Below are 12,486 nucleotides of genomic sequence, written 5' to 3'. Positions count from 1 at the left end.
GCACAGAAACAGTTGCCTTACCTTGTCAATTTTTTTTTTTTGTTGTAGTTTACACTTAACACAGTACTGTACTGGCTTTTTTTTTTTTAAAAAATGGTCTCTGCTGCTGCCCAATTGCATACTTCTGGATCCAAATGAGGTTGACTGGTCAGTTCATAACTTTGGTGTTCATAACACTGAGGTTCTACTCTATAAGGGCTTTGAACATTAAAGCGTCAATGCAATACTGTCCATTTCTATTTGCTGAACTTTTTAGTTAAGTGCACTTTGCTGATTTGGGCCTATTTTCTAGTGGATCAATCTCTATTTTGCAAAACCTGCACTCGTAAGACAGTAAGTCCTATTTAACTCTAGGTTTAGTGTAGATCTTTGTTCCTGTGAGAAAGCAGCACAAGGCCGGCTACGCTGATAAGACAGTGAGAGTTATCATAAATGCAGCTCTGTATCTAGATATTTATCAGCTATTGTTTACAAAGCAAGCTCAAGTCTTATAAATAAATATTGCATGAAAATATTAAGAAACTTGTAAAGTAAGTTTTCAAAAAAGCAACTGCTGTTACTGTACCTTCTCAGTTTTATGGCTGGCTATAAGATCTACAGCTCTTTTCGTAAATACATTAGTGGAATACATGTTTCCAAATCCAACTGCAACTTCTTCTCCATCTCGAAAATCAAGAGCACAGCGTGTTGCATTCTTTGCACTGATGAACACACAACGTTCATGGGAATAATAATCTTCACTTCCCAGAAGATAACCTAGAACAGGAAAAAGATGACCAAGTGAGCAACCCAATATATAATTTACTATATATAAACTAATACATCAGTAGAGAACTTTCAAAGGGCACAAAGGGAGTTGAGTGGCAAATTGCCCTTTGTGCCTTAGAAAAATTACACCATCAGTTTCACTTTTTTTAAAAAACAAGGCTAATCAGTCCAACATTCCTTAACATTTCTCATCTTGTATTTATTTGAAAATAAAGCACAAAATCCAATTCTATGCATCAATTATACAAACCCAGAAAATGTTTAAAAGTAGTTCAATAACTTTACATATAAATTGGCATGCATATAAATCAAAGATACTAGCATTAAAATGATGTGCATGTCATGAGCCTGTAGCTAACTAGAATAACTCTTAGTTATGGTTTTGTAAACTGTATTTGTTAGTACAGAACACTTATATCTAAATAGATACTATGAATACTGGAATTATTGTACTGTTTACGTTTATAGATTGGTAACAGATAGTTCACGTGGAAGGCATTCCTGTAATCTGTGAGATGATTTCTGATCTACTGCTGACACCAACTGGTGAAAGAAACAAATCATTCTTTATAGAATAAGTTATTGATCTTAACAATCAAAAATAAGGCTCTCCTACAAATTTCGCTTCCATCAAGGGTCCAATCTTATAAAGTACTGCACAGCTTTAATTCCCATTGACTGGAAGCAATGAAATTGTCTCAAAAACCATTTGCAATCTCATCCCTAAATCAGCCCCAACTTCACCACTCAAAAATTCTCCAGAATAATAGGGGAACGTTGCAAAGCATACCCTAAAGGCAACCAAATTTAGGCTCAGTGTGGGGGACAGATTCAGTTTCAAAATCCAGGACTTTGAGCAAAAACATTTATTCTGCTAACCCACCCCACCACAAAACAAAAACAAAAAACTAAAGGTCTAGCAAAACAACTTCCAACTATACCATATTGTATATGTGCAAAACTCCACAGATGCAGAGGATGTCAAAGAAAGAAGTGGAAGGGCTTTCTAAAGGAAAGATCAAAAATATGCTCTTGAAAACAAGAAATAAATTATGGGGTTTTTAGTTTTTGTTTTTAAAAAGAGCATTTGTGATTTTGGACCAGTAGCTGACAGTTTCTCTCAATGCCCAGCCTCAGACAGATGGGGCCAGATTTGCAGAAGCATTGAACATTCACAGCTCAACTGGAATCATGGTTTGAACATATAAAGAGCTAAGAACTCTGAAAAATAAATTGCCTCCCTCCCATACCGAGCACCCAAAATTATTAACAACAAAAATTGGCAAGTGTCTAATCTCTGTGCCTCAGGTCCCCACCTCACAGGTAACGTGACGTAATGTGACGAGGGGTGTTGCGAAGATAAATTCATTAATGTTCATGAAGCACTCAGATACTTCGGTGAGAGCATCACAGAAAGCCCAGGAGAAAGTAAATAGTTTTGTATTCAGTGCAGTGCTTGTATGGTGTACATTAAGGCCTGGAGTCACATATGAAATGTGGACGATAAAAAGGAAACATTTAATAACTAACCAGTAACTTAATGAGGCAGGAGTCCTGTGAAAAAACAGTATGAGCTCATGCAATTAAAGACTGTATTGTAATGCATACTCATAACAGGGCCAAATTAAAGTTACACAGGTATCCTAATCCTGGAAGTGCCTAAGTTTTGAGTGCTTAACTTTGCAACTCTAAAGTTCCTTTAACAGTTTGTTTTAAATGTAATTTAATCTAGGTTCTTGTAACACCTTCACCATGGTAGTATCTGAGTGCCTAATGAATTCCAGAAATATATAGTGTATTTAGAAAATATATAAAAAAAAATGACCGAGTCTGGTAAAATGCCTATTGCTTTTTCTAGTTAAGACACTGCTATTAAAAAAACACAATACACAAACTACAATAATGTTAGAAGTCTGACCTAAACCTAGACATATGAAAATTTCAGTTTAAAGCTTCCTCTAAGAGCACACTCATGCAACATGTGGAGTAACTGAGCACAATGGGACAAGTTAAATGTGGAGCTTAAAATATAAACATATTTGCTTCTGTGGGTTTAAAAAAAAAAATCAGATGATTTTCAGCAATAGGCTTTTGGATATCAACATCTATCTATCAAGTGTAGTCTGCTAAATTAGAAAACTGTATTTTGTATCATGTGCTGAAACAGCTAAAACATTGTTTTTCTGGCTATATGTTAATTTTGAGTTTGTTAAAAAATATTTCCCCTTTCAATATGGTTAGTAAAAGTACTTTAAAAAAAAAAAAAAAGTAAATCTGGCCATTACCAAAATAAGTATCAAATCCTCTGTGGATTGGGAGGCACTCTTTTTTGTACATGCCTAGATGCCACTTCCCTACCATGTGGGTAACATATCCTGCTTCCTTCAGCAGTTCAGGCAGGAGTTTCTCATTCAATGGGACACAGCTGGGCTGGCAAGGCCAAATTATTTGGTGTTGTAAACCTGTATGGATCTTGGAAAAATAAACCCAATGCAGGTATTAGTTACAGCATGATGACAATGTATCCTATGAAAGCATTGTATCAATATTTAAAAATATACACATAAAAGTAGTCTGGAGTCTCACAATTCCATCTTACATAAAGCATTTGCTAGAAGACTCTAGAAGTACTTTACAGACTGCCTGCACAGGAATCAGATAAAATCCCAGCTTTCTTCCAAAGAAAGAGACTATAAAATTTTTGTACTACTTGTTGGCTTACAATTGTACGATGGCAAGCCATCATTAGTAAAGAAAGCACATGTTTATTTAGCCCACCAAAAACTCAGTATCGTGACTGATGGGATCCCTGGGGTGCAGCCTGGGACTGTGGGACCACTGTGAACCCTGAACTCTCTCCAGCCTGGGCTGTCTCTCACGATGCCATGCTAGTGACCACAAGCAAACCCCTCCAGGTGCTGTGATCACTCAGCACAACCACATGTGGAGACCCAGCACCCAGCAAGATTGCACGAGTGCTCCCAGAGCCACTCGTGAATCACAAAGAGAAAGGCACCAAAGCCAAATCCCCCCCAGCACTGTACCTCAGGAATATATCATCTTGCACTGCTGAAGATGGGTAGTGCAGATTTATTAATTGGTTCACCACTTCATCAATGGAAAGTGGATATACACCAGCCTTTGCAAAACCTGAGCAGATTTTCCCCACACTTCATACAAACTCACTGATAAAGATAAACAGTTAAACAAGTTTATTGACTATAATAGGTAGATTTTAAGTGATATCAAGTGATAGGCAAGAAGTCAGAGTTAGTTACCAAAAGAAATAAAATATAAGCATGCAGTCTAAACTCTCAACCCTATTAGACTAGGCAACAACTAGACTAAGCAGTTTCTCTCACCCCACTGGATATTGCAGTCCTTAATACACAGATTTCACCCTTGAAATCTGAGTCAGTCCCCTCAGCTGGGGTCTTCAGAGTGTCCTTGTTGCTTGCAGCATAGCTGGATGAAGGAGAAAGGCCCAGCATGTGGCCACTGTGTCTGTTTTATACTCAGTCCATGTGCTTGGAAAACACAAGTCCAGGCATGTCTCGGTGGGCATTGCCGAGGGGCTTGTCTACACTGTCACTTCACAGTGCTACAACTTTCTCGCTCAGAGGTGTGAAAAAACACACCCCTGAGCAGTGCAAGTTTCAGCGCTGTAAAGTACCAGTGCAGCCGCATTCCCAGCGCTGGTAGCTATTCCCCTCGTGGAGGTGGTTTGGGGTTTTTTTTTTTGTTTGTTTTTAAAAGAGCTCTGAGCGCTATGCTGTGACTACACAAGGCACGTTAAAGCGCTCCCTGCCAGAGTCCACACCCTTCACCCTCTCCTGCACCCCAACTCTGAGCCAGCCTGGAGCCCCCTCCTGCACCCAAACTCCCCCCCCAGAGCTTGCACCCCTCACTCCTGCACCCCAACCTCCTGCCCCCAGCTCAGCCCAGAGCCCCCTCCAACACTCCGAACCCCTAGGCCTCAGCCCAGAGCCTGCACTCCCTCCTGCACCCCAATTTCCTGTCCCAGCCTCGTGAAAGTGAGTGAGAGAGTGAGCAAGGGGGAAGGGGGGAATGGAGTGAGCAGGGCAGGGCCTCAGGCAAGGGGCGGGGTAGATTCTGGGTTGATCTTAAATTCAAAGAGTGATCTTGTGCGTAAAAAGATTGGAGACCACTGGACTAGATGGACCACTGCTCTAATCCCACATGGCTATGCCCATTTTTCTGTAAATCAGATGGATGATGCAAGGCTCCATGGAAGTGTTTTCACACACACACTCCCCCCATTTAGGTGAATTTCAGTAATCAAAATGTGGCTGTATATCTGAGTCAAGCTATGAACAGGACCTTTAAGTCTGAAGAGTCAGGGAAAGAGGGAGGAAGAAGGCTTATTATGACCTCAATATAAAGTCTAGTCCTGCATTAAAGAAGACTTTCCTATTTATTTTTTAATTTGTCATGTGTTTAGGGCACAGATAGAGAAGTGGATTTCTGACATTTTATAGAAGGGTAAATCAAACTGTATGACTTGGCTTCTACAAAGATACCTAGACAAGAGAATGTTATCACTGTTTATGGCTTGGTTCTAAAGTCATTTTTGTGTTAGTCCAATTTTTTTTTTTTTTTTTAATAGCTGATGTAACAAATATCTTGGTTTTAAAATTAAAGTTTTGTGCATTTAAGATAAATGCTCTCTGCCACTGTACAATGCAGAGGAATCAAAAAAAAAAAAATCACAAAAAAATCCCTCAAAGAGTGAGCCAGGAGCCACACAGAAGGAAGAGAACACTATGAGACAGCATCCCTCCTTTGCAAGTCTGTACAAAGTCACAAGCACTTCCAAAATATTTACATTAAGGGGTGAAAATGAAGCATAAAGCAATGTGTGGCTTGACTCCTAGTTGCGAGACAGGGGGAAGGAAAAAGAAAAGGAGTACTTGTGGCACCTTAGAGACTAACAGATTTGAGCATAAGCTTTCGTGAGCTACAGCTCACTTCAGTCAGGGATCAGCCTCTCTATGCAGCATATATCCTCGTTAGGATAGCATGTCCATGTTACAAACGAGGTTTGTGTGCATGATAGGCTGGGGCAGCCAATGGCACCACACTACCTATCCCAGTGCTTTGGAAGGTAGAGTTGAACATAAATCCAGAGTCCAGGCCAGGGATGGCTAAAGAACCATGGGATCACCTTTGCTCCTCTCCAACCTGCCTTTTCTCTGTTCCTCTCCCTGCCTGCTCCACACCATCACATATTCAAATTCCCAGGTAGGACAATGTGATGGATCCGGGTGGAAGAAGACTGTTGTAGTTTGGTTTTTGTTACACTAACAGTTCAGGAATAGGTCAGGGTGTGTTAGCTAGTCTTGACCTTTTGCCTTATACAGACATGATGTAACATCTTTTACCAAAATTCAGTATATAGGGTATACTTTGATCAACTCAGTTGAAGTAAAATGTGTTGTAACATCCACATTAGAAAAAAGGTCAAAGCTAAATGGGTGTGTTCACTACCATTAGTCCATTCTTCTAACATAGCTAAGCCAACAGAGAATTACCCAGTGTGCAGATGATTGTTTATAGGCTAGGAAACTCATGTATATTAAACACCCATAGCCCTCTCTCAAGGTGAGTTACAAAATGAAAACCAAACAGCACACAAATTTCACCATTCTAGAAATGTCAGTAGGGATCACATCACTAAATCAAATATTTGCACTATCAGATCTTTGTGTTTCTTTTAAAGTTTCAAAGGCACTTAACTTCTACAGTGCTCCATCACTGTATAAAAGAAACTTAATTAGATTTGATATTTGAAAGGACAAGTAATTCTGACAAAACAGTTTTCAGTCCTACTGTAAGAAGTTTATATACAATCTGAAGAGCTCAGAGCTTTTACATTACAGAATTTTTTTGCTTGGGGAATTTACAGGAAGCTACTATGGTATGGTCTTGCTGACAAGCAAGAAGTTAAGTTCTCTTGATTGGTCATCACCACCACCACTGATGATACGCAATAGGCTAGATACACACCTGACAAGTTTAACCCATATAATAAAACACTTTTCCCTTCGAATTGTCGACACTCCCCATAACAGCAATAGCCACTTACGAGTAGATAGCAAAAGGCACTGATATGTTGCTACTAACAAGTGTCTACTACACGGGTGGGCAAAATACGGCCCGTGGGCTGGATCCGGCCCATTTAACACTTCTGTCTGGCCTGCCATGACTAACATTTCTGCCCCCTCGTGATCTCTGAGTCCAGGCCACTAAAAAAGTCCCGTGGTACAGCGGGGCATTCAGGCAAGCTGCCTGCCTGCTGTGGCCCCATGCCACTCCTGGAAGCGACCAGCTACTGCTGGCACATCCCTGCATGCTTCTGAAGTGGGGGGCGGGGGAAGAGGGCTCCGCGTGCTGCCCCCACCCCCAGCATCGTCCTCACAGCTCCCATTGGTCAGAAACTGGCCGACGGGAGCTGCTGGGGCAGCGCTTGCGGGGGCAGGCAGCTCACAGAGACCCGCTGCTCCCATCCCCCCAAGGGGCGCACCGTAGAGAAGTGCCAGCAGGAGCTGGCTGCAGCCACTTCCAGGAGCAGTATGGGGCTGTGGCAGGCAGGCAGCCTGCCTGAGTCCTGCTGCATCGCTGACTGTGGTACATGCCTCCAGGCCAGAGCCTGCACCTTGCACCCCCTCCCACACCTCAACCCCCTCCCCAGATCAGAACCCCCTCCTGCACCAAACTCCCTCCCAGAGCCCACACTCCTCACCTGCACCCCAACACTCTGCACCAGCCCAGAGCTCCCCCCGCATCCAGACCCCACACCCTTGCCATTAATATAGTAGAAGTGTGTGGCCCATGACAATTTACCAAAATTTTCGTGGAGTGGCCCCCTGCAAAAATTATTGCCTATCCTAGTCTACTATAATACAATCCTGCCACCATGCAGAGGGAGACACTACAAGAACCCACTAGAGGGCTCTCCCACCCAAATGAGTCTATATGATCTGTCACTATACGCTGTCATCTTTACTAAAAGAGCCCAAATTCCTGTGAGGGTTTGTTATTTCTTCCTCTGTACGTGGCTCTAAAAATAATAATAATTTCCACTAATTCTGTTGGACTTAGCTAACGTATGCAGAGAACTCGGGGTAAGTTTTTCCAGGAGCCTAAATCCCATGGTCTAAAAATCATTTGGGCCTTTCAAAACCCCCATGAGGTACCTCCCTGCATCTTTAGCTGCCTAAATACCTTTAGCAAGGTAGCCCTACAACCAATGGAGCTTAAGAAAGGGTCACCCTTGGTTGGGACGGGGGAAGGCACCGCCGCCGGAGAGAAGCGCCTCACACTGCCAGCCGGGGGCGGCAGCAGCACGGCCCTCGGTGAGAACTTGGTACCGACTTGCAGCCTCCCTGCTGAGACTGGGGAGGGCTCAGAGGGGCGGGAGAGGCCTTCCCACCCAGGTAGCTGAGGGACGAGCCAGTGCCACACGCCGCCAACTGCGGGGAACGCCCCCCCCAACTCCGGGGAGCCCCTGCCCGCCCCCGGAGCCCCGCTAGGCTTGGGGGCTGCCCAGGCGGCGCTAGGACCGGGTTTGCTGCCCTACCTGGTACCTGCCGGTGAGCAACTGGCTGCGGGACGGGGTGCACAGGGGCTGCGTGTAGTAGCGCTCCAGCCGCACCCCGCCCGCCCCCAGCGCATCCAGCTGCGGGGTGCGGATGAGGGAGTCGTGCCAGCCCACGTCGTGCCAGCCCAGGTCATCGGCCAGCACCACCACCAGGTGCGGGGCCGCCGCGCTGCTGGCCAGGCAGAGGCGCAGCCAGCACAGGAGCAGCGAGAGGCGCGCTGAGCCCAGCCCGGGCCCCGGCCGCTTCAGCATGCTGCCCGCCTGCCCCGCCGCTCAACCAGGAACTGGCCGGCGGCGGCACCGCCCCCAGCACAGGACCGGCGGCTTCAGCACCCCGCCCCCTGCACAGGGCGATGGGCCTCCCAGGCCCGCCCCGAGCAGAGGGAGGAAGCGGCCCAGCGGCCCCGCCTTTTACCAAGCAAAGCGCCAGCCACAGCGCCGGGACTCAGGCCTGCCCCACGTCCCACAGGGCAAAGCAGGCAGAGATCAAATCCAGAAATCAAATCCAGAGAAGTTCCTTCCCTTGACAGACTCTGCCAGTGCTGCCAACCTCTTCAGCACCACCCAAACTGCATAGACCCCCAAATAAGCTTTTATGGGGACACAGAAGAATTATGAAGGGACGCTGACAGTGCCATCCCTCGAACTCCAGAGAGATACATCCCTGTACAAAGAGGTTAATCTTGCCACTAAAAATAAAATAAATAAATAAAAATCTACAAACCCCTGAAGAGCGTCACAAAGCAATCCCACTGCTCGCAACCAGATCCAGAACTGTTGCTCAGAAAGAGGGAGAAAACAAGAAAAGTTCTTTAACTAGGACTGTCAAAAAAAACCACAGCAAAGTAAAGGACTCACCCAGTCAAAAATACACAGAAAATATACGCAGGTGTATATTTCTCAGTGGTTCATGATGTTCAGCATGAACCACTGAGAAATTTCAAATCAATTAGTTTCTTATTCAGATAATTCATATGACACAAACAAACCCCCCCCCCCAAAAAAAAAAACAAAAAACCCCAACACTCGATAGAAACAAATACCAGACAAACCTAGAAACAAAATTATATCAGATAAAAATTATATACAAAATCATTTTCAAACCCAATAAATATAAACAAAATCTAGGAATCCAGAATAGTAAAGTCTGGACAGACTTCAAAGAAACAAAAAACAAACCAAAAAAACCCAGCTTGAAAAGCTAAAAGCAAACTAAAAGAACGAGGAGTACACGTGACACCTTAGAGACTAAAAGAAAAGGAGTACTTGTGGCACCTTAGAGACTAACCAATTTATTTGAGCATAAGCTTTCGTGAGCCACAGCTCACTTCATCGGATGCAACATACAGACTAACACGGCTGTTACTCTGAAACTTAGAGACTAACCAATTTATTTGGGCATAAGCTTTCGTGGGCTAAAACCCACTTCATCAGATGCATGCAGTGGAAAGCTTATGCCCAGATAAATTTGTTAGTCTCTAAAGGTGCCACAAGTACTCTTTGTTCTTTTTGCTGATACAGACTAACTCGGCTACCACTCTAAAACCTGTCATAAAAGCAAATTGACATTCTCATAAAAACACTGGGAATATAGTGTACCAAACTCTATTTGGCAAACCAATGTAAACATAAAAACTGAAAGAAATCCCATAAACTCAAGCTGAAGAAATCATGTGGCCAGATAATATAATTATTTAAACACTAAAACACAGCAGTAAACAAATCCAAGGTACTTGACAATAAAAAAATAGTGGCCTGCTTTGCAGATTTTTCAAAACATTTTGACAACATTTGGCACTTAGGTCTGAACTTTAAATGGCTACAAAAGCAAAACCAGTGGAAAAACATAATTAAATGTCTATACCAGTTCACTAACAAACATACGCATACAGAGGCCTTCAAACAAGAAAGAGAAGACAGACAGGGATGTTTACCCTAATTCTCAACCCTGGGACCTCCTCTAAACACTTGAGACTTAAAATGCCTGCTCTGTGGGGCTAGTCTATTACCCACACAAAATGGGGTTTAAGGAAATCTACAGTTACTAGAAACATATTGCGAGTACTTGGTTTTACAAATCAACCTGTATACCAAGGTAAAAATATTGATTAAAAAACAAAAAACTACCAAAATGAATTTGAAACTTAGAGACAGAATACACGTTGAACTGTACATTCCTCAGCATCATAAAAAAAAAAAAATCATTGGAGTACTTCCTGCTGGCTTCAGAAGAATTAGAAGAAAAGCTCTTTGGACCTTTTACACCAATAAGAAGCCAATCTATAAAACTATATGACAACATAATCCAACTTCAGTACATAGGAGTAACATCTGAGGCTCAAGCATAACTACACTAACTGGAACAAAACATCAATAAAAACTCTACAGTGCTTCTGACAGGTATATTGGGTACATATGATTTACTAAACCCTAGCTACAGAGAAGAATTGGGTGATTGTTTCCCTTTCTCAATCAACCTACGTAAAAGAACATTCAGTTTCTTGCATCAATGCAACTAAAGCAGCATACATATTCTCCACCACAGAGCACTCAACAATTAAAGAACTAGAAGCAACTGAAAATATAATTGTGATGACCGGGAGATCAACCAGAGCACCCCTTTTCAGTTAGGCATGGCATGGCAGGTGGGTTCAGCCTCTTTCTCTTCAGCTGGGTTACAGTCAGTCCAGACAAAATTTCAACAAGGAACCCCTCTTCTAACAGCCTTATTGATTAACAATAGTCATAAACATAAGTAAGGGGCTGGGTTCCATTAAACAGGCTCTCTAGTTCTTCCCTCTAGAGCTGAGTTGAAATTTAGCCAGCTTTAATGCCTGTACAAGCTTTTCCCTCACCTGGAGCCTTTTCTTTAATTAGGCTTCAGGCGATCCTTTACTAGCAGGTGTCTCAGGCCACTTGCCTTAGGGAAATCTATCTGCCTCTTGAAACAGGAGCTCCTCTCAGCCCTTTTCTTAGAGCTGGGCTTCATAATTTAAGTCAGCTGTATGGCCTTTCCCAGTTTCCTTCAGCTAAGCACCCTTTCTATTGTTAATCTATCCAACTATACTCTCAGCCCAGCAGAAGCTGCTGTCCTATCTCGGGGTCTCTCCTTCTGCCCCTCCACCCCCTCGAACATGATACAGTTCTGTGGTGACCTAGAATCCTATTTTCGACGTCTCCGACTCAAGGAATATTTCCAAAATACCTCTGAACAACATAATGATCCACAGAGGCCTGCCTACCAACATTACAAAAAGAAGGATTCTAGGTGGACTCCTCCTGAAGGTCGAAACAGCAGACTGGACTTCTACATAGAGTGCTTCCGCCGACGTGCACGGGCTGAAATTGTGGAAAAGCAGCATCACTTGCCCCATAACCTCAGCTGTGCAGAACACAATGCCATCCACAGCCTCAGAAACAACTCTGACATCATAATCAAAAAGGCTGACAAAGGAGGTGCTGTTGTCATCATGAATAGGTCGGAATATGAACAAGAGGCTGCTCGGCAGCTCTCCAACACCACTTTCTACAAGCCATTACCCTCTGATCCCACTGAGAGTTACCAAAAGCATCTACAGCATTTGCTCAAGAAACTTCCTGAAAAAGCACAAGATCAAATCCGCACAGACACACCCCTGGAACCCCGACCTGGGATATTCTATCTACTACCCAAGATCCATAAACCTGGAAATCCTGGGCGCCCCATCATCTCAGGCATTGGCACCCTGACAGCAGGATTGTCCGGCTATGTAGACTCACTCCTCAGGCCCTACGCTACCAGCACTCCCAGCTACCTTCGAGACACCACTGACTTCCTGAGGAAACTACAATCCATTGGTGATCTTCCTGATAACACCATCCTGGCCACTATGGATGTAGAAGCCCTCTACACCAACATTCCACACAAAGATGGACTACAAGCCATCAAGAACACTATCCCCGATAATGTTACGGCTAACCTGGTGGCTGAACTTTGTGACTTTGTCCTTACCCATAACTATTTTACATTTGGGGACAATGTATACCTTCAGATCAGCGGCACTGCTATGGGTACCCGCATGGCCCCACAGTATGCCAACATTTTTAGGGCTGACTTA

At 43.6% G+C, this 12,486-nt stretch overlaps 1 protein-coding gene across 6 annotated transcripts in view; it reads right to left on the bottom strand.

Moving 5' to 3' along the window:
* ARSB (arylsulfatase B) overlaps positions 1-10,935 on the bottom strand; it is a 96,842-nt gene extending 85,907 nt beyond the window's left edge. For 4 of the 6 annotated variants that reach the window (XR_005225965.1, XR_005225966.2, XM_037902957.2 and 1 more), the window contains exons 1-3: positions 8,369-8,697; positions 3,054-3,240; positions 566-756 (exon numbers count right to left, since the gene is read on the bottom strand). Coding sequence is in view for 4 of the 6 variants with exons in the window: in XM_037902957.2 (XP_037758885.1) it covers positions 566-756; positions 3,054-3,240; positions 8,369-8,641 (651 nt within the window). In the remaining 2 variants the exon portion in view is untranslated. Of the gene's footprint in view, positions 1-565; positions 757-3,053; positions 3,241-4,130; positions 4,234-8,368; positions 8,713-10,870 lie in introns of those variants that run through there. The other 2 variants (XM_043546797.1, XM_037902958.2) reach the window with 2 other exon arrangements.
* Between the last annotated feature and the right edge of the window lie 1,551 nt (positions 10,936-12,486).

The sequence above is a fragment of the Chelonia mydas genome, chromosome 5 (genome assembly GCF_015237465.2).
Source record: "Chelonia mydas isolate rCheMyd1 chromosome 5, rCheMyd1.pri.v2, whole genome shotgun sequence".
In the NCBI taxonomy this organism is placed as follows: Eukaryota; Metazoa; Chordata; order Testudines; family Cheloniidae; genus Chelonia; species Chelonia mydas.
This window is presented reverse-complemented; position numbering and strand designations above follow the sequence as displayed.